This window comes from Doryrhamphus excisus, linkage group LG16 (genome assembly GCF_037039965.1).
Source record: "Doryrhamphus excisus strain RoL-2023G ecotype Guam linkage group LG16, RoL_Dexc_Guam_v1.1, whole genome shotgun sequence".
Taxonomy (NCBI): domain Eukaryota; kingdom Metazoa; phylum Chordata; class Actinopteri; order Syngnathiformes; family Syngnathidae; genus Doryrhamphus; species Doryrhamphus excisus.
The window spans coordinates 14596072-14621943 of NC_136372.1; the positions used below are offsets into that span (position 1 = coordinate 14596072).

General features: G+C 39.9%; 4 protein-coding genes across 5 annotated transcripts; all 4 read left to right on the forward strand.

Annotated features, from left to right (window-relative positions):
• The first annotated feature begins 252 nt into the window (after positions 1–252).
• On the forward strand, positions 253–5336 carry cant1a (calcium activated nucleotidase 1a). The gene is made up of 4 exons (XM_058049852.2): positions 253–391; positions 3644–4312; positions 4421–4624; positions 4705–5336. Exons 2-4 carry the CDS (start codon positions 3667–3669, stop codon positions 5073–5075), a joined length of 1221 nt encoding a protein of 406 aa, XP_057905835.2. The 5' UTR covers positions 253–391; positions 3644–3666; the 3' UTR covers positions 5076–5336.
• Positions 5337–5382: 46 nt separating this feature from the next.
• Positions 5383–9859, forward strand: LOC131103518 (galectin-3-binding protein B-like). 2 transcript variants are annotated; one of them, XM_078797060.1, is made up of 6 exons: positions 5383–5526; positions 5821–5928; positions 6283–6483; positions 7541–7675; positions 7752–8025; positions 8097–9859. In XM_078797060.1, exons 2-6 carry the CDS (start codon positions 5829–5831, stop codon positions 9220–9222), a joined length of 1836 nt encoding a protein of 611 aa, XP_078653186.1. In that variant the 5' UTR covers positions 5383–5526; positions 5821–5828; the 3' UTR covers positions 9223–9859. The 2 variants fall into 2 exon arrangements, with proteins under 2 accessions (XP_078653186.1, XP_057905834.2); XM_058049851.2 differs by having other exon boundaries at positions 5384–5526; positions 5829–5928.
• A 7390-nt stretch (positions 9860–17249) lies between these two features.
• On the forward strand, positions 17250–21466 carry LOC131103420 (metalloproteinase inhibitor 2-like). Its single transcript, XM_058049698.2, has 5 exons — positions 17250–17405; positions 19505–19599; positions 19682–19784; positions 21091–21215; positions 21293–21466. The coding sequence occupies exons 1-5, from the start codon at positions 17276–17278 to the stop codon at positions 21464–21466; spliced, it is 627 nt and encodes a 208-aa protein (XP_057905681.2). The 5' UTR covers positions 17250–17275.
• A 189-nt stretch (positions 21467–21655) lies between these two features.
• Positions 21656–24728, forward strand: LOC131103669 (metalloproteinase inhibitor 2-like). The gene is made up of 5 exons (XM_058050125.2): positions 21656–21826; positions 22591–22670; positions 22748–22847; positions 23380–23504; positions 24478–24728. Exons 1-5 carry the CDS (start codon positions 21697–21699, stop codon positions 24673–24675), a joined length of 633 nt encoding a protein of 210 aa, XP_057906108.2. The 5' UTR covers positions 21656–21696; the 3' UTR covers positions 24676–24728.
• The last annotated feature ends 1144 nt before the right edge of the window (positions 24729–25872 follow it).

Below are 25872 nucleotides of genomic sequence, written 5' to 3' on the forward strand. Positions count from 1 at the left end.
GGGGGGGTGTGCAGAAGGACAATCCATTAAAGACAATGAAGGTATCTTAATGCAAAGTTCAAAGGGTGTTTATGTACTAATGTGATAAAACGCGTATTCTGACACAATAGTAAACATCGCAATGGTCAAATCTGTTTAGATTGAGTTATTTAAGTTGGTTATATACGCGTTGTAAGTCGCGTGACAGTTTTGTTCTATTTCCGAGTGCACTCAAAGGCGGCGTCGAGACGACGCGTGATGACGTCACAAGTAGCGCAGGAAGTAATGGGTGTTAAAACCCTGGGACGCCGTACAAGGAAACGTTCCAGCGACAATGACACCTGAGTTCCCGTCGGTGGAGGCGACGGCGACGGCGACGGCGGCGGGCGGAGAGATGAACGTCTGAGTTTCGGTGAGTGTGACTCAAGAACTCAAGACTTCTGCGGCTTTGTTAGCTACCGAACGTCCATTAGTGATAGGATGCTAGGGAACTAGCATCTTCGCTAAACAGTCCAATGTGCTGGGTGTCAAATTATTACACTTCTAAACAAACACCTAGCATTATGGATTGATTTATCCATTTTTAATGCGTTATCAATGGCCAAAAGCTACATATTGTCTGTTCCGTGATTTCAGTGCACATCTGTTAGGCGGTCCTTCATAATGAATGGGTTGTTCGCGAACGATTCGCCTCATAGAGTCGTCTGTCAAAATGTCAAAGGGTGTGGTGCAGTATGCGTCGACTCGACACTGAGCAGAAAGGGGTGGAGGGTCTTACACGCACGACACGGTCGTGAGCACACGAACAGGAGGGAAGGTGTCCAGAAAGGATAGAACGAATGCAAATAGAACATCATATCAGACGACACGCTGGGATTGTGAGGAAAATAAGCAACAGGAAACAAAAATTGAGGGATTTTGTGTTTTTGAATGCTAATATTTTGTAAAGATGAGCAGAAAATTACCTGAAAGATGCTTTGCCTTTTACTTATGCATATTTAAGACTCAAGCACAAAGACCCAGCCAGTTTGAGGTGCTAAACATGCATGAAAACTAGCGATCGACCGATATGGGTTTTTTTCCGACCGATACCGATTTTTTTCATCACCAATTTTGCTTGGGCCGATATTCGTGGCCGATACTGCTTTTGCTTCCTCAATTTATATGAAAAAATTACAATAACAAATATTACACAGCTTACACAGCTTTCTTAAACACACATTTAAACAGCATTATCAAGTTTTATCTAGCATCAATGTGATGACTGCTCCTCCGCAGTGTGACGCGCACACATAGTTGCCCGGCGGATGCCTGTCTGTAAATCATGCGGGGGAAAAATATATTGGTGAACCCACGCTCGTGTCGCCCGATACCGATTCATGTAAAGAACGCAAATATCGACTCAATATATCGGTCGATCCTTAATGAAAACTCACCAAAATTCTCGTGTGTGTGACATTAAATGTCTTCCCTCGGCGGACAGATATGCGGAAGACAGGAAGTGAACTCAGCAGTTCATTTTTATTTTCAGTCATTTTCAGTGTCATGATCACTTATTTTCTTTTGTTCCTGTTTATTTAATTGACACATAGACACAATTAAATTAAAATCTGTGTATTTATATTGCAAAGAATCACAACAGCAGTCTACACAAGAAGGTGTAATTAATAAAAACATTGTTGTGATTTTTGGCGTGTCTGTGGTTGCACGTGGCTGTCGTCTAGTGACAATGAGGAAGTGTGACTATTGATGTGTTTGTGAGTTAGTGATGCGTATTGTTTTATGCCACATAATCATACGTGCGTTCATGACTAGGAATAATGATTGATGCCACTCATCTATTTTTTTAATGCTTTAAATGGTCACACAAGTGTAAAAAAAAAAAAAGTTAATTATTGCCTATTAATAACAGAGTAGTTTTATTTTACATAACAAAGCACATTACATAATGGGGTGTGTTATGTTTGAAGAGAATGCTTGCGCTAAGCCAACAAGCAGCTTTTTATCACTTCATGACAACCTTTGTCTTGTTTTGAGTTGTGACTGGCGTTGACATCTGACCTCAGTTCACTTTTGACTGCTCCTGCGGTTGATTACGTCACAACTTTGCCGCTTTGTCCGTACATAAGTTAATAATAAAGGTTTTAATGATCTCCGAGCACCTTTGGACTGGGCCGTGATCCTCTAAGCACAGTTAAAGTTCACCACTGTAGCAGCCTCATGGAGTAGTTATGCTCGGAGAAGGTAAAGCATTCAGAGTCGTGTTGGGGGGTTGGTGAGGTGCACCCGATGCATGGTCGACGACGGCGTTCTCGGGGGAGACGGAGAGGTAAGGCGCCGGGGGCACCGACACAATGGGCTGCTGTTTGGCGCGGGGCCCCGTCGTGAAAGGCTCTTTCAGCTTTCCCAAAAATGCAGCCACATTTTTCGGCTGCTAAGAGCCCAGAATGTGTGCACGTTGGCCTCCCCTCGAGGAGCCTCCTGGTCCACCTGGAGGAGAGAAGACCATATGAGTACTGCTGCTGTTTAGATGTGAGAGTAATCAAGAGTAAACAATTAATCGATGGTTAATCTAATTAATTGACAGCGATTGGTCAGCGATTCATCATTTTTTTTATTTAAATATGTAAATATTCTCTGATTTCAGCCTCTCAAATGTGAATATTTTTTGTTTCCTTAATCATCCATGAAAGCAGAGCTACTGTCAATCACAGGGCACATATAGACAAACAACCATTCACACTCACATTCATACCTATGGACAATTTGGAGTCGCCAATTAACCTAGCATGTTTTTGGAATGTGGGAGGAAAACCCACGCATGCACGGGAAGAACATGCAAACTCCACACAGAGATGGCCGACGGTGGAATTGAACCCTGGTCTCCTAGCTGTGAGGTCTGCGCGCTAACCACTTGACTGCCGTGCCGCCAACTCTCGGTGTTTGTTTACTTATTTACGTACTACTTTTCATCAGTATTAATTATTTATTTTCTACCGCTTTTCCTCACGAGGGTCACGGGGGGTGCTGGAGCCTATCCCAGCTGTCTTCGGGCAAGAGGCGGGTACACCCTGGACTGGTGGCCAGGGCACATATAGGCTGGCTGGACAATTTGGAGTCGTTAATTAACCTAGCATGTTTTTGGAATGTGGGAGGAAACCGGAGTACCCGGAGAAAACTCACGCATGCATGGCCGAGGGTGGAATTGAACTCGGGTCTCCTAGCTGATGATGGGCTCACTGTGCTCATTATTAATATTTGATATTTAGCTTTGCAAGCGTCTCTTCCCCTCATAATTTCTACTTAACCTTGCATTGCTCCTCACGAGGCACCACTCTTTTGCTGTGTGTATGCTAGCGGCCCCGCCTCCCCCACAGAGACCAATCGACTATGACTGGCAAGAGGTCTCACTCTGTTCGACATCCAGGCAGTGAACCCTCTTTGTGCCTGTTTTCAGGCGAGAAATGAGGGAAAACAGACACACATGCACACGGCAATTTATGGCGGCCGGCAAAATGAGTTATTAATTTTTTATCGCAAGACAATGTTTTTTTTTGTATGAATGATAAATTTTGTCATGTTTTATTCTCGCAAGATCTTGTTTCACTGTCACTGGCATGGAAGTAGGAGTTCAGAACATTCAGAGAGGCATTGTTTTCCTCAGGTAACTCCATTCCTCCGTCCTCCATGCCCGCACCTGCAGACGCGGCTCAACCGGAGCACAATGAGCCCATGAACGGTCTGCGCATCTCCGTCGGAGGCCTCCCCATGCTGGCGACCATGGGCAAAACCACGGACCCTCGTTTCCGCCTCAAGTGGCGGCCCATCGTGGTGGCGGCCGTCTCGATGGCGTTGATCCTGCTGCTCCTCATGCACTTGAACTCGAGCCTCCGGCCCCGCTCCTACGGCTCCGGCAGCTGGAAGGCAGGCCACGGCGACGCCCGCCGGCCCGTCTCCCGCTACAACGACACCTACCCGCTCAGTCCGCCCGAACGCACTCCGCGGGGCACCCGCTTCCGCATCGGGGTCATCGCTGACCTGGACACCAACTCCCGTCGCGAGAAGACGCTGACGTGGTTCAGCTACATGCGGCGCGGGTACCTTCTGGTGTCGGAGAGCGGCGACAAGGTGTCGGTGGAATGGGACGCGGAGAGGACTGTGTTGGAGAGTCACCTGGCCGAGAAGGGGCGGGGCATGGAGCTGTCTGAACTGGTGGTTTTCAACGGGAAGCTTTACAGCGTGGACGACCGCACGGGAATTGTGTACCACATCGACGGCGACAAGGTCGTACCCTGGGTCATCCTTCCCGATGGCGACGGCAACGTAGCCAAAGGTTGGTGTTTTTCGGCTGCTAACTCATTTCCACAGGAGGTTACCTACTGGGGGTAGAATTGGGGGCCGAGTGGGGCACTGACCCTCCACACGTGCTTTGTGCTGCCAGGGTTCAAAGCGGAGTGGATGGCGGTGAAGGACGAGCACCTGTACGTGGGCGGCCTGGGGAAGGAATGGACCACCACGTCCGGGGAATTTGTCAACAACAACCCCGAGTGGGTGAAGGTGGTGGGGTTCCGCGGGGACGTGGAACACCAGGACTGGGTCCCCGTGTACAAGTCGCTCAAGTCTGCAGCGGAAATAGAACCTCCAGGTCAGTTGTGGTGACGAGTGGCGCCGCGGTACCTCTCGCCCCCCACCGCTTGACCCTCGCCTGTACCCCCATCTCTGCAGGTTACCTCATTCACGAGTCGGCGGCGTGGAGCGACACGCTGCAACGCTGGTTCTTCCTCCCCCGCCGAGCCAGCAAGGAGCGCTACGAGGAGATGGCGGACGAGCGTCGGGGCACCAATCTCGTCCTCAGCTGCTCGTCGGACTTCAAAGACATGAGCGCCACCCGGGTGGGCCCGCTGGACCCCACCCACGGCTTCTCCTCGTTCAAATTCGTGCCCAACACGGACGACCAGATCATCCTGGCCCTCAAGTCGGAGGAAGACGCCGGGAAAATCGCCACATACATCACGGCCTTCACGCTGGACGGACGCGTCCTCCTACCGGAGACCAAGATCGGGGACGTCAAATACGAAGGCTTGGAGTTCATCTAGAAGCCGCACTGTTGTTTACACTCTGCTTCCTGTTTGCGAAAAGGACGGCCTTAATGATCAACGGCAAAGTTTTCCTGCTGGAGGACACGACCCCAGCAGAAGCAAGCGTAGCAAAAACTGAATGACCTCCTCTCCAGGATCGCACTGTCTTCTCCTGATCATGAATGTCAAAGTCACTGATTTAGTTTTCCTCCAGCACATACTGTACAGTCTCTTATGTTCGTCTTTGCTCCGCCATTAAAACGCCATCTTTCTCCAGGATCTTCTTTCACTTTCTTATCAGAGAAATCGTGTTGACGGCCAGGCGTTTTTCCAAAAACGGATGTGAAACCTGCTGTTTTCTACCAAATGAAACTCAGGGAAGGCAGCAGGAACCTTTTTAGCAGAAGTTTGAAGGCAGAAGTTCACTTGGAAGACAGGAGGACCTTGCAGCCAGACCCAAGCAGGACAGGTAATTACGGGATTTTAAAATCAAGCATTTTGAGTCTTTGCAACAAAATTAGGTACACCTGATATGCAATAATTGGCGTTTGGCTTTACTAACATCATGTCCAGCGTGGACACTTGGACGGATGTCTTAGTTGATTGCACAATAAGCTTGAAATTGTCATTTATTTTGCACTGGGTTGTTTTTAGTTTCTGTTATTGTGACTGTTAAGTTTGTGTTCCCAATGCAAAACCTTAACAAAGCATTTGGTCAGACTTTTGCATTGACTTGTTTTTTTTTTCTTACCATCTGTGTCAGATTTCTAGATGGAGGAACTGAAAATGCTCCCACATGGAAGCTTTGGTGTTCTGTGGCTTCTGCTGCTCTTAAACGTCTCTGGAAGCGCTTTTGATTTTCACCTATTCAGTGAGTTTCTGTCACCACTAAATTCAATTATACAATTAAATGTTTTAATTAATTTTTTCCCTAAATATTTCTATTTTTTTGTAAAATTATGAAATATTTTTATAAACTTTTTAAAAAGTTAAATATATATTTTTTAAATTAATTTTACTATCTCCAAAATTGACTGTAAAATCAGGGCATGTGCTGTCATGTACACTGGTTAATTTTGTTTCTGCTGCCATCTAGTGGAAGAGCGTTTAATTGTCTCTAACACTCACTGTATATAGATTCATGACTAGTGTAAGTGTAATTGAACAATGTCATCCAGATAGTCAATACATGTAATCCAACTATGAATGTTTCCATGGCGAACAGAGGACGTTGAGGTCCAAGAGGGCGCCGTGAGGCTCTCTGGCCAGGACACGCCATGGAAGGGCCGCGTTGAGGTCTACCACGACGGCAAGTGGGGAACTGTGTGTGATGACGGCTGGGACATGGCGGCGGCTCAAGTGGTGTGTCGACAGCTCCATTTCCCGCGGGCCAAATCTGTTGTCATTGGGGAAAACTACGGAGAAGGTACCTTGTGTTGTGTACTTCATGTAATTGTCCTCCAGAGGGCAGAAAAATCAGCTTTTATTTAGACCCCATATTGTGTAGTTCATGTAATTGTCATCCAGAGGGCAGAAAAATCAGCTTTTATTTAGACCCCATGTTGTGTAGTTCATGTAATTGTCCTGCATTGGGCAGTAAATCAGCTTGTATTTAGACCCCATATTGTGTAGTTCATGTAATTGTCCTCCAGAGGGCAGAAAAATCAGCTTGTATTTAGACCCCATATTGTGTAGTTCATGTAATTGTCCTCCAGAGGGCAGAAAAAATCGCTTTTTTTAGACCTCATATTGTGTAGTTCATGTAATTGTCCTCCAGAGGGCAGTAAATCCAGTTATTTAAACACCATGCTGTGTAGTTCATGCAATTGTCATCCAGAGGGCAGCAAATCCAGTTATTTAGACCCCATATTGTGTAGTTCATGTAATTGTCCTCCAGAGGGCAATAAACGCAGCTTTTTTTAGACCCCATATTGTGTAGTTCATTTAATTGTTCTCCATAGGGCAATAAATCCAGCTTTTTTTTAGACCCCATATTTTGTAGTTCATGTAATTGTCCTCCAGAGGGCAGTAAATCCAGCTTTTATTTAGACCCCATATTGTGTAGTTCATGTAATTGTCCTCCAGAGGGCAATAAATGCAGCTTTTTTAGACCCCTTATTGTGTAGTTAATGTAATTGTCCTCCAGAGGGCAGTAAATCAGATTTTATTTACACCCGATATTATGTAGTTCATGTAATTGTCCTCTAGAGGGCAATAAATTCAGCATTTTTTTAGACCCCATGTTGTGTAGTTCATTCAATTGTCCACCAGAGGGCAGTAAATCAGCCTTTATTTAGATCCCATGTTGTTTAGTTCATGTAATTGTCCACCAGAGGGCATGTAATTGTCCACCAGAGGGCAGTAAATCCACTCAAACAGTAAATCCAGCTTAAAAAATAATAATAATAAATGGCATATGTTGGTAGTTAGAGAATAGAAAATGATTATTTGTAAGGCTTCTGAAAATAAATATTTCTCCGCAGCACCCGGACCGATTTGGCTGGATGATGTGAAATGTGACGGCACAGAGAAGAGCCTCTTCGCTTGCGATATCAACAAGTGGGGAATGACCGACTGCACCCACAAGGAAGACGTCGGCGTCATTTGCGAATCCTGGAGTAAGTACCAAATCCAGGTCAAAATATTCCCAGTGAACGTGCCGTGATTGAACAGCATCGCTTTTGGCGATTCCAGACAAAAGCGCGACTGTCCATGATTTCACGCATTCGCTGGACCACAGCATCGGTCTGGCGGACGAACTGGGCGCCGTGTTTGACAGCGGGGTGGGATGCGACTTCCTGGTGGTCGTTCAGAGCCCCACCGGGAACGACGGCGTTCTGGAAACGACTGAGAGTAGCATCTGCGCTCACAAATTCATCCTCTCGCAATTCCCGTTCTTTAACACATCGGAGGGAATGGAGGTCAACATCAGCCTGACTTGCCAGCCTCATTTTCCCGCCTTTCTTAGGTACGTCCAAATTCCCAGTTTGTGGACTTTGATGGTTTCACTGAAGGATCTTGTCCAATGTGTGTCGTTAGGTACTTATACACCCGTAAAATCCACGTCACCACTTCCTCGGCGCAGTGCCTGCACTGGATGGCGTCCAAATTTGGGGTGAAGCAACTAATGGCGGACGTAGGGCGCATGTTTACCCAAATCCTTTCAGAGGATGCTTCATTTCGGACCCAGGTGTCCCTTCTTCAGTACGCAACAGAAACCGGAGACCCTTTCCTGGAGGAGAACTGCTTGCAGTATCTGGCTTGGAATTTCCAGAAACTGACTCAGTCGCCGGCTTGGCTCAGCCTCTCCAATCAGAACCTCGGAAAGCTCCTATCCCGCTCGGATATGGTAGTCCCGGATGAGTATTTCCTGCTCCGGTCTGTGGAAAGCTGGGTCCAGGAGAAAGGTAACCAGTCCACTTGGGAAGCCCAGATTGAGCTATTAAACGGCATCCGCTTCCCGATGATCCCTGCTGAGAAGCTGTACCAGCTGGAGGTCAACTCGTCCCTCCATGACGCCCATAAGAGCCTGTACCGGGAGAAGATGTTCAAAGCCCTGCGGTTCAACGTCGTGCTCTTCAGTACGAGCGGCGAGCACCCAGAGTTGAGCCAAGATGGCGACTACCAGCCCAGGATCTACACGGCCGAGCCTTGGAGCGCCGTCATCAACTCCACAAGAAAACCACAACCACAGGAAAGACGTCCTGCAAAGTCCCACAGGATAGTCCACCACGGTAGCTACGGTAACTATGGTAACTACCGCCGCGGCTACCAGTCGTACGACCCGTACCCCACCAGCACGCCACGCCAACGGTCCTTATCCAAGACGTTCAGCACGCCATTCCACAAAAGTCTCCTCTTCAAAGCCGACACCATGACCTGGGAGGCGCGGCTCTTCTCCACCGAGACCGAGTGTTCCGGCGAAGGTCACATCTGCGACTCGGTACCGGCGGCCATGTTGTCTCGACAAAGCTTACATACCCGGAATAACATCGTCTTTCGGAACCGGCTCGTGCTCGTGTGCCAGGGCCGCTTCGTCTGCCACGTTCAGGAGTTCAAAAACAACATGGCGTACGTGGCCGCCAACGGAAGCCAGGTTTTGGCGTATCCTTGCCCCGATGAGAAGCACCTGTACCGCTTTGTCGTACGCCCCGAGTTCGTCTGAAACGGCAAACAAAAATATTTTCTTTTCCTGTCCGCTGCGCGATATCGACTCTAAAATCAGCTACTCACGGGTCTTCTAACCCAAAGGTGTCCAAAGCTTGGCCTAGGGGCCATTTGCAAGCCGTTGCTGTTTCTTTATTGGCTCACAGCACATTCTAAGAATAGAATTTAAAAAGGAAATAAAGCAAAAATGGCAATTTTTACAATAAAGTCAAATAAATTTGTTTTTTTCCTCTTCATACAGTCATTTCTTTTTACTTCTTAGAAATGTTATTTTCATAATTACGATTTATTCCTATATTTTGCCAAATTGACACCTTTTGCATGTATTTTTCTTTTTTCATATGATCCAAAAATGATTATTTTTGCTACATATCGCTACATTATTCTCTTAATATTTTTTATTTGTAAAATTACCATGGATTTTTCCATTTTTGCTCCTATTAGTAGTTTTTTTTCACGCTAAAATAATATTGAATTTTTAATTTTGGACACCACTAACCCGAAGGTGTCCAAAGCTTGGCCTGGGGGCCATTTGCAGGCCATGGCTGTTTCTTTATTGGCTCACAGCACATTCTAAGAATAGAATTTAACAAGGAAATAAAGCAAAAATATTAAATATGTTTTTTTCCTCTTCATGCAGTACTTTGACTTTTTAACTTTCTTTTTACTTCTTAGAAATTTTATTTTGGTAATTATGATTTATTCTTTTCTATAATATTTTAGATATTTTTTTTCGCCACCTAATTTTCCCAAATTGACACCTTTGTCATTCATTTGCATGTATTTTTCTTTTATATGATCCGAAAATAATTATTTTCTTCATATTGCTACATTATTTTCATAATATTTTTCCTTTTTTCTTGAAAAATTACTGTGGATTTTTCAATTTTTGCTGCTGTTAGTAGTTTTTTTCATGTTAAAATAGAATTTTAGTAAATTAAATTAAAATTAATTAAAAAAATTAAACTTTTAATTAATTAATATTAAATATTGAGAATCTGCTGAGGGCCAATTTAAAAAAAAAAAAAAGTCCCCAAGGCCACAGTTTGGACACCTCTAACCCGAGGGTGTCCAAATGGCCTGTGGGCCATTTGCAGGCCATGGCTGTTTCTTTATTGGCCCACAGCACATTCTAAGAATAGAATTTTTAACAAGGAAATAAAGCAAAAATTGCATTTTTTTACAATAAAGTCAAAAATATGAAGATAATGTTTTGCTCTAATCACAAGTAATATCATAACGGAACCCGAGTCAGCCGGACGTTCCAAACATTGGAAGATCATATTCCCTTTCACGGCTAGAAATGACAATTATGCTCCATAGTCTCCTTTATTTCTGCATCATTTTTTAATAAGTCATCAATAAATCTTTTTGCATCAAATTGCATCAAGTCCAGTCTTCTGTGTTTTAATACGCTGCAGTTAAAATACTTCAATGTAGTCAACACAAAGCAGAAGGAAGAAAGTTTAGCAGCTGCAAGGACGTATTTAGTTCCATCTTCGGATTGGACTTGTTTTGGCGAGGTCTCTCACCTTGAGAGGATGTCATATCATCGCAGTTATTTCCTCTGAGCAAGGCAGTGTGACATTAAGATGCAGAAACACGCATACTTGGATACAATTTACTGGAATCCCTTCTTTAGCGTCCTCAATTGGTTTCAGACCTACAAAGAGGGTCGAAGATGGGGTGCTGGAGCCTATCCCAGGCGGGGTACACCCTGGACTGGTGGCCAGCCAATGACAGGGCACATATAGACAAACAACCATTCACACTCACATTCATACCTATGGACAATTTGGAGTCGCCAATTAACCTAGCATACATGTTGTTGGAATAATTTTACTTTATTTTAGTTTTATTGTGTGCGAGACACATTTTTGTACTTTGTATGGAAAATGTTGTAACAGAATTATTCCTGTTTTGTGTTCTGGAGCCTATCCCAGCTGTCTTGGGGCGAGACGCGGGGTACACCCTGGACTGGTGGCCAGCCAATCACAGGGCACATATAGACAAACAACCATTCACACTCACATTCATACCTATGGACAATTTGGAGTCGCCAATTAACCTAGCATGCATGTTGTTGGAATAATTTTACTTTATTTTAATTTTATTGTGTGCGAGATTCAATAGGTTACGTGAAAAGGTCTGTTATGAATAAAGTAAGAATATTATGGGAATAAAGTCATAATTACAGGAGAAAACTTAAAATAGTTGGGGTAAAGTAAATGTTTTTTCCTCATAATATGAGATATTTTTAATAATTCAAAATTTTAATCTATTTAATATTTTTTCTTAAATATTTCTAAATTATGCGACCAAACTGAGGTTATTTTTCCTCATAATATTATAACATTATTGTCATAAAATTTTCTAAAACCCATGCATGCACAGGGAGGACATGCAAACTCCACACAGAGATGGCCGAGCGTGGAATTGAACCCTGGTCCCCTAGTTGTGAGGCGTTTGTGACCTTCCAAATAGACTTTTTTTTAAACTAACATCAGAGCCCTCTAGACATGAAATAGCATCCCTATAGTCACCTTTCCACTCTTATGACCAAATATAGTAACATTACCGACACCTACTGGTCAGTGTAGGATATTACATATCATAACACGTCTTTGAATGCATCTTATGTTTGTATTTTATTTCATTTAGCCAACATTAAAACACGTTAACAACTTGAATCGACTTCCCAAAAGCCGTCCATCAGGAAGTTGCTTCGTAAATTTGCATGTTTGATTGGAATATTTAGACAGTGGAAAATTTGGACGTTCCGGTATGGAATGAGTCCACGCATGACGGCGAAAGGATGCACGCTAATCATGTAGCTGATGAAGGATAATAGCAGTTTCTCCGTATGAGTCATGCACTTTTCCTCAAGGATGACGTCTTCAGCGGCTTGCGCCAACATGCCCTGGGTGGGGTGGAATTGGGGGGGGGGGCTTTCGGCATCCCACCAGAAGATGACTTCACTACACCGTCATGGGTCAGTGTTGCTGATTCATTCACAAAACTTTTATTCATGTGCCAATTATTTCCTTACGTTACGTTGGTGGTTGCTACTGGATTTCATTTGGCAGTACAAGTCCTTTTCCTGACCTTTCCTTTTTTGGGGGGGGGGTTGGGGGGTGAATATGTCACAACAATGAAAAATGTCATTTAATAAGAACCTCAAAACATCATTTTAGTGACATAAAGTTGAAATGTATATAAAAAAAGTTGTCATATTATGAAAAAAAACAAATGAAAATGAACAAAATAAAGCTGGGATTTTTGAAATTTTTTGCATAAATCCAAAATATTACTGGAATAAAGTCATAATTAGAAAACTAAAAAAAACGGTAAAAATGTAAATAAACAAATACAAAATCTGCCCAAATTTATCAAAAATAAAGTCAAAATATTAAGAGAAAAATTTCAAAACAGAAGAACCTCAAAACATCATTTTAGTGACAAAAAGTTGAAATGTATATGTAAAAAAAATGTCATTATGAAAAAAAACAAAGAAAAATGAACAAAATAAAGCTGGGATTTTTGAAAAATAGCTTTGCATAAATGCAAAATATTATTGGAATAAAGTCATAATCAGAAAACTAAAAAAAAACAGTAAAAATGTAAAAAAACAAATAAAAATCTGCCCAAATTTATCAAAAATAAAGTCAAAATATTAAGAAAAAAATCTCATTTAATGAGAAGAACCTCAAAACATCATTTTAGTGACAAAAAGTTGAAATGTATATTTAAAAAAAATGTCATTATGAAAAAAACAAAGGAAAATGAACAAAATAAAGCTGGGATTTTTGCATAAAGCCAAAATATTATTGGAATAAAGTCATAATCAGAAAACTAAAAAAAAACAGTAGATGTAATGTAAATGTAAAAACAAATAAAAAATCAGCCCAAATTTATAAAGAATAAAGTCAAAATATTACGAGAAAAATCTCATTTAATGAGAAGAACCTCAAAATATCATTTTAGTGACAAAGTTGAAACATATATGAAAAAAAAGTTGTCATATTATAAAAAAAAACAACAAAGGAAAATGAACAAAATAAAGCTGTGATTTTTGGAAAATAGCTTTGCATAAATCCAAAATATTATTGGAATAAAGTCATAATCAGAAAACAAAAAAAAAAAAGTAAAAATGTAAAAACAAAAAATCAGCCCAAATTTCTTAAGAATAAAGTCAAAATATTAAGAGAAAAATCTCATTTAATGAGAAGAACCTCAAAACATCATTTTAGTGATATAAAGTTGAAATGTATATTAAAAAGTTGTCATATTATGAAAAAAATGAATGAAAATGAACAAATTAAAGCTGTGATTTTTGGGGAATAGCTTTGTATAAATCCAAAATATTATTGGAATGAAGCCGTAATCAGAAAACTAAAAAAAAACGGTAAAAATGTAAAAAAAAAAATAATCTGCCCAAATTTATCAAAAATAAAGTCAAAATATTAAGAGAAAAATGTCATGTCATGAGAAGAACGTCAAAACATTATGTTAGTGACAAAGTTGAAATGTATATAAAAAAGTTGAAAAACAAAAGGAAAATGAACAAAATAAAGCTGTGATTTTTGGAAAATAGCTTTGCATAAAGCCAAAATTCTTTCCTTCTGTTACGCTGTTGGTTGCTACTGGATTTCATTTGGCGGTACGGTCCTTTTCCTGACCTTTCCTTTTTTTGGGGGGGGGGGCAAGTGAATATGTCACAACCCGATTTCGCATTCACTGGCTGCGAAAGAGGCAAAACTCAAATGACGCAGATGAAGGAAATGAATCTCCTTCTTCCTGATTTGTTTGGAGTTAAAAAGCTCGGAAAAGGGAACTATTGCACAATACCCCCCCCTCCTTCCCCCGTCACACACACGGTGGCCAGAGGTCACCCTGGGTCGGGGGTGTCCAACCAGTGAGGGTGAAAAATGAAAGGATGCAAATGTTGGGTAATATTTTGACTTTATTCCAATAATATTATAACAACCTCATTTTCCAAAAATGACAACTTTTGTTTCTCTGCTACTAAAAAGAAATCAATTTAATTTATTAGTATATTAGTTTACTTTATTCTCATAAAATTTCAACTTTTTTGTCCATATTTAGAATTTTTTTTTTTTTTTTTAGAATTTTTCATTTCTACTGTTTTTTTTAATTTTACGACAATTTCAGTTTTATTCTTGTAAAGTTCCATCCATCCATTTTCTATACCACTAATCCTCACTAGGGTGGCTGGGGTATGCTGGAGCCTATCCCAGCTGACTTTGAGGCGAGAGGCGGGGTACACCCTGGACCGGTCAACAGCCAATCCCAGTTTCTTCATTTACATCTTTAATATTTCAACTATATGCTCCAAAAAAATGTTACAAATGTATTCTTGTAAAATTGGGACTTTTTGCTGTTGGTTTTTAACTTTCTTTTAACTTTCTTCTTAGAAATGTTATTTTCATAATTATGATTTATTTCTATAATATTTTAGATATTTTTTCGCCACCTAATTTTCCCAAAATGACACATTTGTCATTCATTTGCATGTATTTTTCTTTGATATGATCCAAAAATAATTATTTTCCTCATATTGCGACATTATTATTATTATTATTATTATTATTATTATTATTATTATTATTATTATTATTATTATTATTATTATTATTATTATTATTATTATTATTATTATTAAATTACCATGGATTTTTCCATTTTTGCTGCTGTTAGTAGTTTATTTTTCATGTTAAATTAATATAGAATTTTATTAAATTAAAAAATTAATAAAATTAAAATTAATTAAAAAATAATTAAATTAATTGATAATAAGAATAAAAAATAAAAAATAAAAAAATGCCCCGGGCCACAGTTAATATAGAATTTTATTAAATTAAATTAATAAAATTAAAACATTTTAAAAAATGCTTAAATTAATTAATAATATTCAATAAATATTGAGAATCTGCTGAAGGCCAATTTAAAAAAAAGAGGCCCCGGGCCACAGTTTGGACACTGTGAGCCGACTCATGGTGATGAACCATGAGTCGGCAGAAAATGTCGAGTCGGTTTTTGCCCTCCAGGGTTTGTGTGTATGATTGATGCAGTCCTGATGAATGGAAAAATAATGGGAATGAATCTGAGGCCATCCATGTTAGGAAATGCGAATTTTAACTCGTGAATTAGAAGCCAGTTCCGGGGGAGACGGTCATGTGATTCTTGGCATTAAACAGTCAGAAAGGAAGCGGGCTGTTTGGAGGCTTCTGGTTTTCATCAGACCCCAAACGCCTCGCTAACCACTCACTTCCTCCTGTTGTGTTTATCCGCATCCAACATCTGGTAAATCCCCGCATGTCCGAGGAGTCATAGCGGTTTGGGAACTTTCCTTTTCTTGGATGACGCCCTGGTGATGAACCCTGACCTTTAATGCACCACCTTTCCGCGTCACCTTTCTCTTTTGGACTTGCTGCTGATGAAAATAATAATAAAATAAAATAATTAGAAAACTAAAAAAAAAAAATTGGCAAAATTAATTAAATCAAAAAATCAGCCCATATTTATCAAAAATAAAGTCAAAATATTATTTTAATGACAAAGTTGAAATGTATATAAAAAAGTAGTCATATTATGAAAAAAAACAAAGGAAAATAAAGCTGTGATTTTTGGAAAATAGCTTTGCATAAAGCCAAAATATTTGCCAAAATATTATTGGAATAAAGCCATAACTAGAAAATAATAAAGTCAAAATATTAAGAGAAAAATGTCATTTCATGAGAAAAACCTCAAAACATAATTTTAGTGACATGAAGTTGAAATTTATTTAAAAAAGGAAAAATAAAGGGAAAAAAAACAAAGGAAAATAAACAAAATAAAGCTATGATTTTTGAAAAATAGCTTGCATAAAGCCAAAATATTATTGGAATAAAGTCATAATCAGAAAAAAAAAGTAAAAATGTAAAAACAAATAAAAAAATTGCCCAAATTTATATATATAATAAATATTATTGGAATGAAGTAATAATCAGAAAACTAAAAAAAAAAAAACTAAAAAATTCAAAACAAAAAATTTCCCAAATTGATCAAGAATAAAGTCAAAATATCTCGAAAAAAAATGTAATTTCATGAGAAAACATCAAAACATTATGTTAGTGACATAAAGTTGAAATGTATATTTAAAAAATTGTTATATTATGAAAAAAAACAAAAGAAAATGAACAAAATAAAGCTCAGATTTTTTGGAAAATAGCTTTGCAAAAAGCCAAAATATTATTGGAATAAAGTCATAATTAGAAAACTAAAAAAAAATTTTTAAAACAAAAACAGCCCAAATTTATCAAAAATAAAGTCAAAATATTAAAAGAAAAATGTAATTCAATGAGAAGAACTTCAATATATAATTTTTGTGACATAAAATTGAAACATATATTAAAAAAAATAAATTGTGAAAAAAAACAAAGAAAAATGAACAAAATAAAGCTGTGATTTATGGAAAATAGCTTTGCATAAAGCCAAAATATTATTGGAATAAAATCATAATTATGAGGAAAATAAACAGCAGTTATATTATGTCAATAAAGTCAAAATATTACAAAAAAGTTGCAACATCAGGAGGATAAATAATAAAATTTTAGTAGCATTACGTTGAAGTATGAAAAAATGCTGCAATATTATGAAACACCAACAAAATAATTTTTGGGGGGGCAAAATAAATTTGAACGTTCCAAGAATAAAGCGAAAATATGATGTGAATATTGAACTTCTTAGCAAAGTTTCATCCTGGCTGTGTATGTATTTGGACTCCTTAATGTCAAACTGCCTTGCTCGGAGGGAAGTAACTACCCTGATATGAGATCTGCTCAAGGCGAGAGACCCGATGTCCCCAAAACAATTCCATCCGAAAGCTAAAACACGTCCGACGTTCCCGAAATCTTGTTTTCCCGAAGCGCTTGCCCTTGACGCGTTATTAAAAACACGGCTCCAAATGCAGCAATAAAAAGGCAGCTGATGCCCCCCCCCCTCCCCATTGGAATCGACCTCCTGTCTTGTTAGCTCCATTGTCACTCGGTATGAGTTGGACAGCGAGGAGTTGCGTGCTTCCCCTCCTGATGCTGTGCATGTGGCGTCTGCAAGATGGCGTCCAGGCCTGCAGCTGCTATTTCACGCATCCGCAGGAGGAGTTTTGCCAAGCGGATGTGGGTAAGATCAACATGGCTGTCTTGGTTTTACTGACATGACATTAGCTTAGCATACACTATACGGTATATATATATATATATTTGTATATATAAGCTACGGCATGGCCAACATAATCAAACTGAACTATTCCTCCCAGTCAGTGTGGAAGTGGTAAGTTCTTTTATCTTTGTCTTTCTTCTCCACTCTTTTTTTAAACCTTTCCTTAAGTTTAGAATACATTGGAATACATTAGTCAATACATGCTAATGCTAATCCGTTAGCTTGCAAGCTTTCAAATGCTAAAAGCCACGGCCGTGTCTTTTATCCCTGCAGTGACCCCCTGCGCAATGGGGTGTAAATAAAGAATAATTGAATTGGAAAGTAAATGTGACTATAGGGGTGTTATTTCATGTCTACAGGGCTCTAATAATGTATACTTGTTAACAAGATTGCTAGCATCTTTTATATGTCTAATATGTCTTACTTTCTATAATTATGTCTACGATATTGGGTAATAAGAGTGTAAAGGTGACTATAGGGGTGTTATTTCATGTCTACAGGGCTCTAATAATGTATACATATAAAATCGCTAGCAACTTTTCTATGTGTAATATGTCCTATTTTCTGTAATTATGTCTACGATATTGGGTAATAAGAGTGTAAAGATGACTATAGGGGTGTTATTTCATGTCTACAGGGCTCTAATAATATATACATATAAAATTGCTAGCATCTTTTATATGTGTAATATGTCCTATTTTCTGTAATTATGTCTACAATATTGGGTAATAAGAGTGTAAAGGTGACTATAGGGGTGTTATTTCATGTCTACAGGGCTCTAATAATGTATACATATAAAATCGCTAGCAACTTTTCTATGTGTAATATGTCCTATTTTCTGTAATTATGTCTACAATATTGGGTAATAAGAGTGTAAAGGTGACTATAGGGGTGTTATTTCATGTCTACAGGGCTCTAATAATGTATACATATAAAATCGCTAGCAACTTTTCTATGTGTAATATGTCCTATTTTCTGTAATTATGTCTACGATATTGGGTAATAAGAGTGTAAAGGTGACTATAGGGGTGTTATTTCATGTCTACAGGGCTCTAATAATGTATACATATAAAATCGCTAGCATCTTTTATATGTGTAATATGTCCTATTTTCTATAATTATGTCTACAATATTGGGTAATAAGAGTGTAAAGGTGACTATAGGGGTGTTATTTCATGTCTACAGGGCTCTAATAGTGTATACATATAAAATCGATAGCATCTTTTATATGTCTAATATGTCCCATTTTCTGTAATTATGTCTACGATATTGGGTAATAAGAGTGTAAAGATGACTATAGGGGTGTTATTTCATGTCTACAGGGCTCTAATAATGTATACATATAAAATCGATAGCATCTTTTATATGTCTAATATGTCCCATTTTCTGTAATTATGTCTACGATATTGGGTAATAAGAGTGTAAAGGTGACTATAGGGGTGTTATTTCATGTCTACAGGGCTCTAATAATGTATACATATAAAATCGCTAGCAACTTTTATATGTGTAATATGTCCCATTTTCTGTAATTATGTCTACAATATTGGGTAATAAGAGTGTAAAGGTGACTATAGGGGTGTTATTTCATGTCTACAGGGCTCTAATAATGTATACATATAAAATCGCTAGCAACTTTTCTATGTGTAATATGTCCTATTTTCTGTAATTATGTCTACGATATTGGGTAATAAGAGTGTAAAGGTGACTATAGGGGTGTTATTTCATGTCTACAGGGCTCTAATAATGTATACATATAAAATCGCTAGCAACTTTTCTATGTGTAATATGTCCCATTTTCTGTAATTATGTCTACGATATTGGGTAATAAGAGTGTAAAGGTGACTATAGGGGTGTTATTTCATGTCTACAGGGCTCTAATAATGTATACATATAAAATCGCTAGCATCTTTTATATGTCTAATATGTCCCATTTTCTGTAATTATGTCTACAATATTGGATAATAAGAGTGTAAAGGTGACTATAGGGGTGTTATTTCATGTCTACAGGGCTCTAATTATGGTAACTGTATTAAGAAAAATACACTCTGTTTTTTTTCTAGTCATGAAGGCAAAGGTGCTTGCAGGGGAGGGTCAAGTGGATGCCGGTTTCTATGGCGTTTACAACAACGTCAAGTATGACATTAAACAGATCAAGGTTATGATTATGAATTTATAACATCCAATTCCTATGTTTGTACGGTACAGTGTTTTATTTTTCGGGTCTTTGATTTTTCCAGATGTTGAAGGGCCCTGATGTGGAGTTTGATGCCATCTACACTCCGTACAGCTCTGCAGCCTGTGGAGTGGCTCTGACCAATGGCGTGGAGTATCTTATCACAGGTAAACATGAATAAATGAATCCATGTGTGAGCCTATCCTAAGCGAGGTACACCCTGGACTGGTGGCCAGCCAATCACAGGGCACATATAGACAAACAACCATTCACACTCACATTCATACCTATGGACAATTTGGAGTCGTTAATTAACCTAGCATGTTTTTGGAATGTGGGAGGAAACCGGAGTACCCGGAGAAAACCCAGAGATGGCCGATTGTGGAATTGAACTCGGTTTTCCTAGCTGTGAGGCCCGTTTATGACCTTCCAAATAGACTTTTTAACATTAGAGCCCTCTAGACATAAAATAGCATCCCTATAGTCACATTTACACTCCTATTACCAAATATAGTAACATTACCGTTACATTACCGACACCTACTGGTCAGTGTAGGATATTACATATCATCACACGTCTTTGAATGCATCTTATATTTGTATTTTATTTAATTTAGCCAACACTTAAAGCATGTTAACAACTTCAATCCCACGGATGACTTCCCAAAAGCTGTCCATCAGGAAGTTGCTTTGTAAATTTGATTAGCACGCAGACCTCACAGCTTGGAGACCCGGGTTCAATTCCACCCTCGGCCATCTCTGTGTGGAGTTTGCATGTTCTCCCCGTACATGCATGGTTTTTTTTCCGGTTTCCTCCCACATTCCAAAAACATGCTAGGTTAATTAGCGACTCCAAATTGTCCATAGGTATGAATGTGAGTGTGAATGGTTGTTTGTCTATATGTGCCCTGTGATTGGCTGGCCACCAGTCCAGGGTGTACCGAAGACAGCTGGGATAGGCTCCAGCATACCCACAACCCTTGTGAGGATAAGCGATAGAAAATGAATGAATGAATGTGCACTTGGGGGAGGGGGGGCGTACAACAATGAATATTGCACACAATAAAACTAAAATAAAGTAAAATTATTCCAACAACATGCATGCTTGGTTAATTGGCGACTCCAAATTGTCCATAGGTATGAATGTGAGTGTGAATGGTTGTTTGTCTATATGTGCCCTGTGATTGGCTGGCCACCAGTCCAGGGTGTACCCCGCCTTTTGCCCTGAAGACAGCTGGGATAGGCTCCAGCACCCCCGCAACCCTCATGAGAAAGGCCGAGGGTGGAATTGAACCCTGGTCTCTTAGCTGTGAGGACTGCACGCTAACCACTCGACCACCGTGTAGCCCATGTGTGGTCCAATACATGTAAAAAAAAACATCCCTATGCTACTATAACACAGTATAGACATTAAAGACGTGTAGCGAAGCCTGCTTAGTCACAAAATTTTCTGTTTGTCTTCCACCATCGCAGGCAGACTGGCATCTGGCGGGTTGCTGCACGTGAGTGTCTGCAACCTGATTAGACCGTGGTTCAAAGTGAGCGCCGCCATGAAGATGAACGTAGCCCAGCTCTATCAAAAGGGCTGCAAATGCCAGGTCAGCAACGCCGTCGATTCGTCATTAGAAATGTGACAAAAAAACAAAACAAAACGTGTCTTTGTTTGATTCCTCAGATCACACGCTGCTACTCCTTCCCGTGCGGGGGCAGCAACCCTGCCGAGTGCTTGTGGACGGACTTTATTATTTCAGTGGACGGGCTCGCTTGCATCCAGAGAAATGATGGATCCTGTGCTTGGTACAAACGAGCCAACTCGGCCATTAAGGGTTTGATGGACAAGAAATATTAATAAAAGATAGCAAAATAAATAATAAACAATACTGTGTGTGTTTTCTATGTGCTATATTTCTATGTTGAGTGACAACAACACACTTGTGAATGGGATTTGTGTGATAGAAGGTGAACAGGTGAAGGCAATCATCTAATTGGCCAAGTCCAAGTGGGAGGAGCCTACAGCAATAAAAAGGCTGCTGACTCGGAATCCCCCATGTGTCTCGTTAGCGCCATTTTCCCTGCATAATGAGTTGGACGATGAAGACTTTGGTGCTCCCCTTGGTGCTGCTGTGCGTGTGGCGACTGCAGGATGGCGCACAAGCCTGCACGTGCGTTCCCATGCATCCGCAGACGACATTTTGCCAAGCGGATGTGGGTAAGTTGAACACAAAAACGTTTGTTAGCTTAGCACAATATGGCTGTGAAACCCAGATTATATTGAATTATCGAATCCTGTATTGAATTAAACTTCATTTTTTATTAGAATAATGATAAATGGTAATGGATTTAATTCATTTGAACATGCATCAGATTACAATTGAATGCATCCCATAATAAGTTCACAGTTCCACATGTCCAAAAGGAGTAGGAAGAAGCAAAGCTTATTAAATCCTACCCCTCCATCTGGTACTTTTACAATCAGTAACTGTTACATTTGTTCACTTCCTGCTTTCCTAATATAATTTAAGTTTTTTTATTTATTAATTTTAATTTATTAAAATTTATAAAATAAAAAATAAATAAAATTAAAATTTTATTTTTATTTAATTTTTTTTATGTACCCAAGTACGAGGTGATATGACCATCCAATGATCATCGTTGTGCATTGTTTGAGTTCCTTACTCAATCCGTTCCATAGTTTGATTCCCCATACTGGAAAAATGCTATGGCTTTTTAGCATAGTCCTAGCATATAAGCGTTTACTAAATTTAGTTCTTCCCTGAGATCATATTTCTCCATATAACACTTTCATCACTTTAACATCACATTGGCTGTATTAAGATGACCATAGGGGTGTTAGTTCATGTCTACAGGGCTCTAATAGTGTTGAAGGTACTTTATACTGAATCCTACTTTGAAATCGACTTGGAACCAATTACCCGCCTTGTATTGTTTTTATAAATACTTTTTTTGTCCTAGTCATGAAGGTGCTGGTGATTTCAAGGAAGATGGTTGGTGAATTGGATGAAACCATCATGTATAACGTCAAACCAATTAAGGTTCTTATCAGGCATTTATAGCATTCAGTTGTGGCATGAATGCATGCATTAATATTTTTGGTGAATTGCTTTTCCAGAAATTCAAGGGTGCTCACGGTGTTACTTCCTTCTACACCGCAGCCTCCTCAGCGGCCTGTGGAGTGACTCTGACCACTGGTGTGGAATATCTTATTACAGGTATAAAAAAAAATCGGAAGAATCATAATTCATATAGGGGTGGTAGTTGGTAGAGGTCAGATTCCTGATAGTGTTTAATTAATAAAGCTGTTTGAGTCCTGAGGTTGAGGGTGGTTCAGACTTGGGTTTTTTTTTTTTTTTTTTTTTTTTTTTTTAGTGAATGTACCATTTGACTAAGTCTGTAGCTTGAATGCTACACTCCAACATTAAAAATGTCTGGCGTTGCATCAGTAACTTACATTTGTTCACTTCCTGCTTTCCTAATTTTTTTTTAAAGTTTTTGGGGTTTTTCTTTTAAATGTATCAATTTTAATTATTTAAAATTAAATAAAATTAAAAAAACAAAAAATTTAATATTTTTTTTATTTTGTCCCGTACCAAAGTACAAGGTGATATGAGCATCCAATGACATAATGTGTACCATAGTAAGTGTCAATATAGTGATATATATAGCACATCATGACTGGTTCAAGACTCTTCATCCTTGTATTTAGCAAACATCAACTGCTTGTTTTGTTTTTTGGCGTTGCAGGCCGACTGACACGTGACAAGACGTTGCAAGTCTCGCTGTGCGAGTTCGTTGCACCCTGGAACAGCCTGAGCGACTCCCAAAAAGTCAACTTAGAAAGCCGCTACCGAATGGGCTGCTCTTGCCAGGTAAACAAAATGTGACATTTCTAACCATTCATGTTGTACCGCTTATCCTCACAATGGTCGTGGTTTGGGAGGGGGGGGGTGCTGGAGCCTATCCCAGCTGTCTTTGGGTGAGAGGTGGGGTACACCCTGGACTGGTGGCCAGCCAATCACAGGGCACATATAGACAAACAACCATTCACACTCGCATTCATACTGATACTGTTGCTAATTAACCTAGCATGTTTTTGGAATGTGGGAGGAAACCGGAGAAAACCCACGCATGCACGGGGAGAACATGCAAACTCCACACAGAGATGGCTGAGGGTGGAATTGAACCCGGGTCTCAGAGCTGTGAGGTCTGCGTGCTAACCACTTCGCCGCTATGCAGCTTTTTGCTTTTATTATGACTAGCATATCTGGTAGGAGTGTAAAGGTGACTATAGGGGTGTTATTTCATGTTTGGAGGGCTCTCGCATTCATACCTATGGACAATTTGAAGTTGTGCAAGACATGCAAACTTCCCACAGAGAGGGCCGAGGATGGAATTGAACATGGGTTTCTGAGCTGTGAGGTCCGCGTGCTAACCATTCGTCCGCCATGCAGCTTTTATGTCTAGCATATTGGGTAAGAGGAGTGTAAAGGTGACTATAGGGGTGTTATTTCATGTTTAGAGGGCTCTAAATAAACATATTTAGTATTTACAAGCACAAAAATGTTTATAGATAAAGTCAAATAGCTTATATCCTACTTGCTGTATGTCTAGCCTATGGTAGGAGTGTAAAGGTGACTATAGGGGTGTTATTTCATGTTTAGAGGGCTCTCACATTCATACCTATGGACAATTTGGAGTCGTGAAAAACATGCAAACTCCACACAGAGATGCCCGAGGGTGGGATTGGCATTGTGAGGTCTACAATGCTAACCACTCTACCGCCATGCAGCCCCATTTCTAACCAAAAAAAATCCATAATCCTAATCTTTGCTTGATTCCCAGATCACTCCCTGCCGCGCCTTGCCGTGCAGGAGCAACAACCCAGCTGAGTGCTTGTGGGCTGACTTCATTACCAACTCGGTCAAAATGGAGCAGGCTAAATATTTTGCTTGTTTGAAGAAAGGTCGCAGCCCTTGTGCCTGGTCCAAGGGGGGGGCTGACTTGCCCACAAAGCATTCCAAGGACACTAAAGGCCGTTGAAATTTTCCACCATGCAGAAGATACCAATGTATAAATAAACTCTCTAAAAGCAATGCATAGTCTTTCTTTGAGGTTGGATTTTGATCATTGTGTCCTAATGTAGCTTGTTTGGACTAGCATCACTACTGGGATTGAACGTTTGTGCCACAACAATAAAATGCAGACAGCTCAGTTTTCAGTCCAGTTTATCACTTGCATTGTAGTATAGTCATAAATATGCAATATTGCACTTCCATATCTCTCACTATATTGCAGTTCTCCAAAAAAAGTCTGTGCCCTGTGATTGGCTAGCGACCAGTCCAGGGTGTAACCCGCCTCTTGCACAAGGACAGCTGGCATAGGCTCCAGCACCCCCTGCAACTCTTTTGAGGCTAAGCGGTATGGTCCATTAAATACATATGTATATCAGTAATGTGCAGTCTGGTCACTAGGTGGCAGTAATGAGAAAACTGACAAGGAATGGGAGCTTGCTAGCTTGTGGTAATATCAGGTATGTAAACAATAGGAGCGACAAACAACCATTCACACTCACATTCGTACCTATGGACAATTTGGAGTCGCTAATTAACCTAGCATGTTTTTGGAATGTGGGAGGAAACCGGAGTACCTGGAGAAAACCCACGCATGCAAACTTCACCCAGAGATGGCCGAGGGTGGAATTGAACTCGGGTCTCCAGCAAAAGAGTTGTGTAATGTCATACTTAATTATAGAGTGCATAATTGACTATAGGGGTGCTATTTCATGTCTACAAGGCTCTAATGTTAAAAACTATTTAAAAAGCCCATCAGGGTTTTTATGCTCTATGTAAATATTCACTTTGACATTGAGTCCTATATCATGGGAATTCCCTGAGTTCCCTGTGTGCACAGTGTCGGCCGGTCAATGGGATTTTGTGTTTGTTTTTTACATTGGAGTGTAAGAAATATGCATTTTTTTAAAATACCTGTATTCATGTCCATTAAATGGGCTGCAAGGGCCTTAAACAGGAAGTACATACCAAAATAATAGCGCAGAAGAGGAAATAAAGGAAAACCCAAACAAATGATTTGTCACAGGCTGCACGGTGGGCGAGTGGTTAGCGCGCAAACCTCACAGCTAGGAGACCCGAGTTCAATTCCACCCTCGGCCATCTCTGGGTTTTCTCCGGGTACTCTGGTTTCCTCCCATATTCCAAAAATATGCCAGGTTAATTAGCG

Bases quoted from the DNA above. Each gene is read 5' to 3' on its own strand.
- LOC131103669 (XM_058050125.2), top strand. From the start codon at position 21,697: ATGAGTTGGACGATGAAGACTTTGGTGCTCCCCTTGGTGCTGCTGTGC. The intron at 21,827-22,590 runs GTAAGTTGAACA...TTTTTGTCCTAG, and splicing joins ATTTTGCCAAGCGGATGTGG to TCATGAAGGTGCTGGTGATT. The intron at 22,848-23,379 runs GTATAAAAAAAA...TTGGCGTTGCAG, and splicing joins TGTGGAATATCTTATTACAG to GCCGACTGACACGTGACAAG.
- cant1a (XM_058049852.2), top strand. From the start codon at position 3,667: ATGCCCGCACCTGCAGACGCGGCTCAACCGGAGCACAATGAGCCCATG. The intron at 4,313-4,420 runs GTTGGTGTTTTT...TTGTGCTGCCAG, and splicing joins CGACGGCAACGTAGCCAAAG to GGTTCAAAGCGGAGTGGATG. The intron at 4,625-4,704 runs GTCAGTTGTGGT...CCATCTCTGCAG, and splicing joins AGCGGAAATAGAACCTCCAG to GTTACCTCATTCACGAGTCG.
- LOC131103518 (XM_078797060.1), top strand. From the start codon at position 5,829: ATGGAGGAACTGAAAATGCTCCCACATGGAAGCTTTGGTGTTCTGTGG. The intron at 5,929-6,282 runs GTGAGTTTCTGT...CATGGCGAACAG, and splicing joins TTTTGATTTTCACCTATTCA to AGGACGTTGAGGTCCAAGAG. The intron at 7,676-7,751 runs GTAAGTACCAAA...TGGCGATTCCAG, and splicing joins CGTCATTTGCGAATCCTGGA to ACAAAAGCGCGACTGTCCAT.
- LOC131103420 (XM_058049698.2), top strand. From the start codon at position 17,276: ATGAGTTGGACAGCGAGGAGTTGCGTGCTTCCCCTCCTGATGCTGTGC. The intron at 17,406-19,504 runs GTAAGATCAACA...TTTTTTTTCTAG, and splicing joins GTTTTGCCAAGCGGATGTGG to TCATGAAGGCAAAGGTGCTT. The intron at 19,785-21,090 runs GTAAACATGAAT...CCACCATCGCAG, and splicing joins CGTGGAGTATCTTATCACAG to GCAGACTGGCATCTGGCGGG.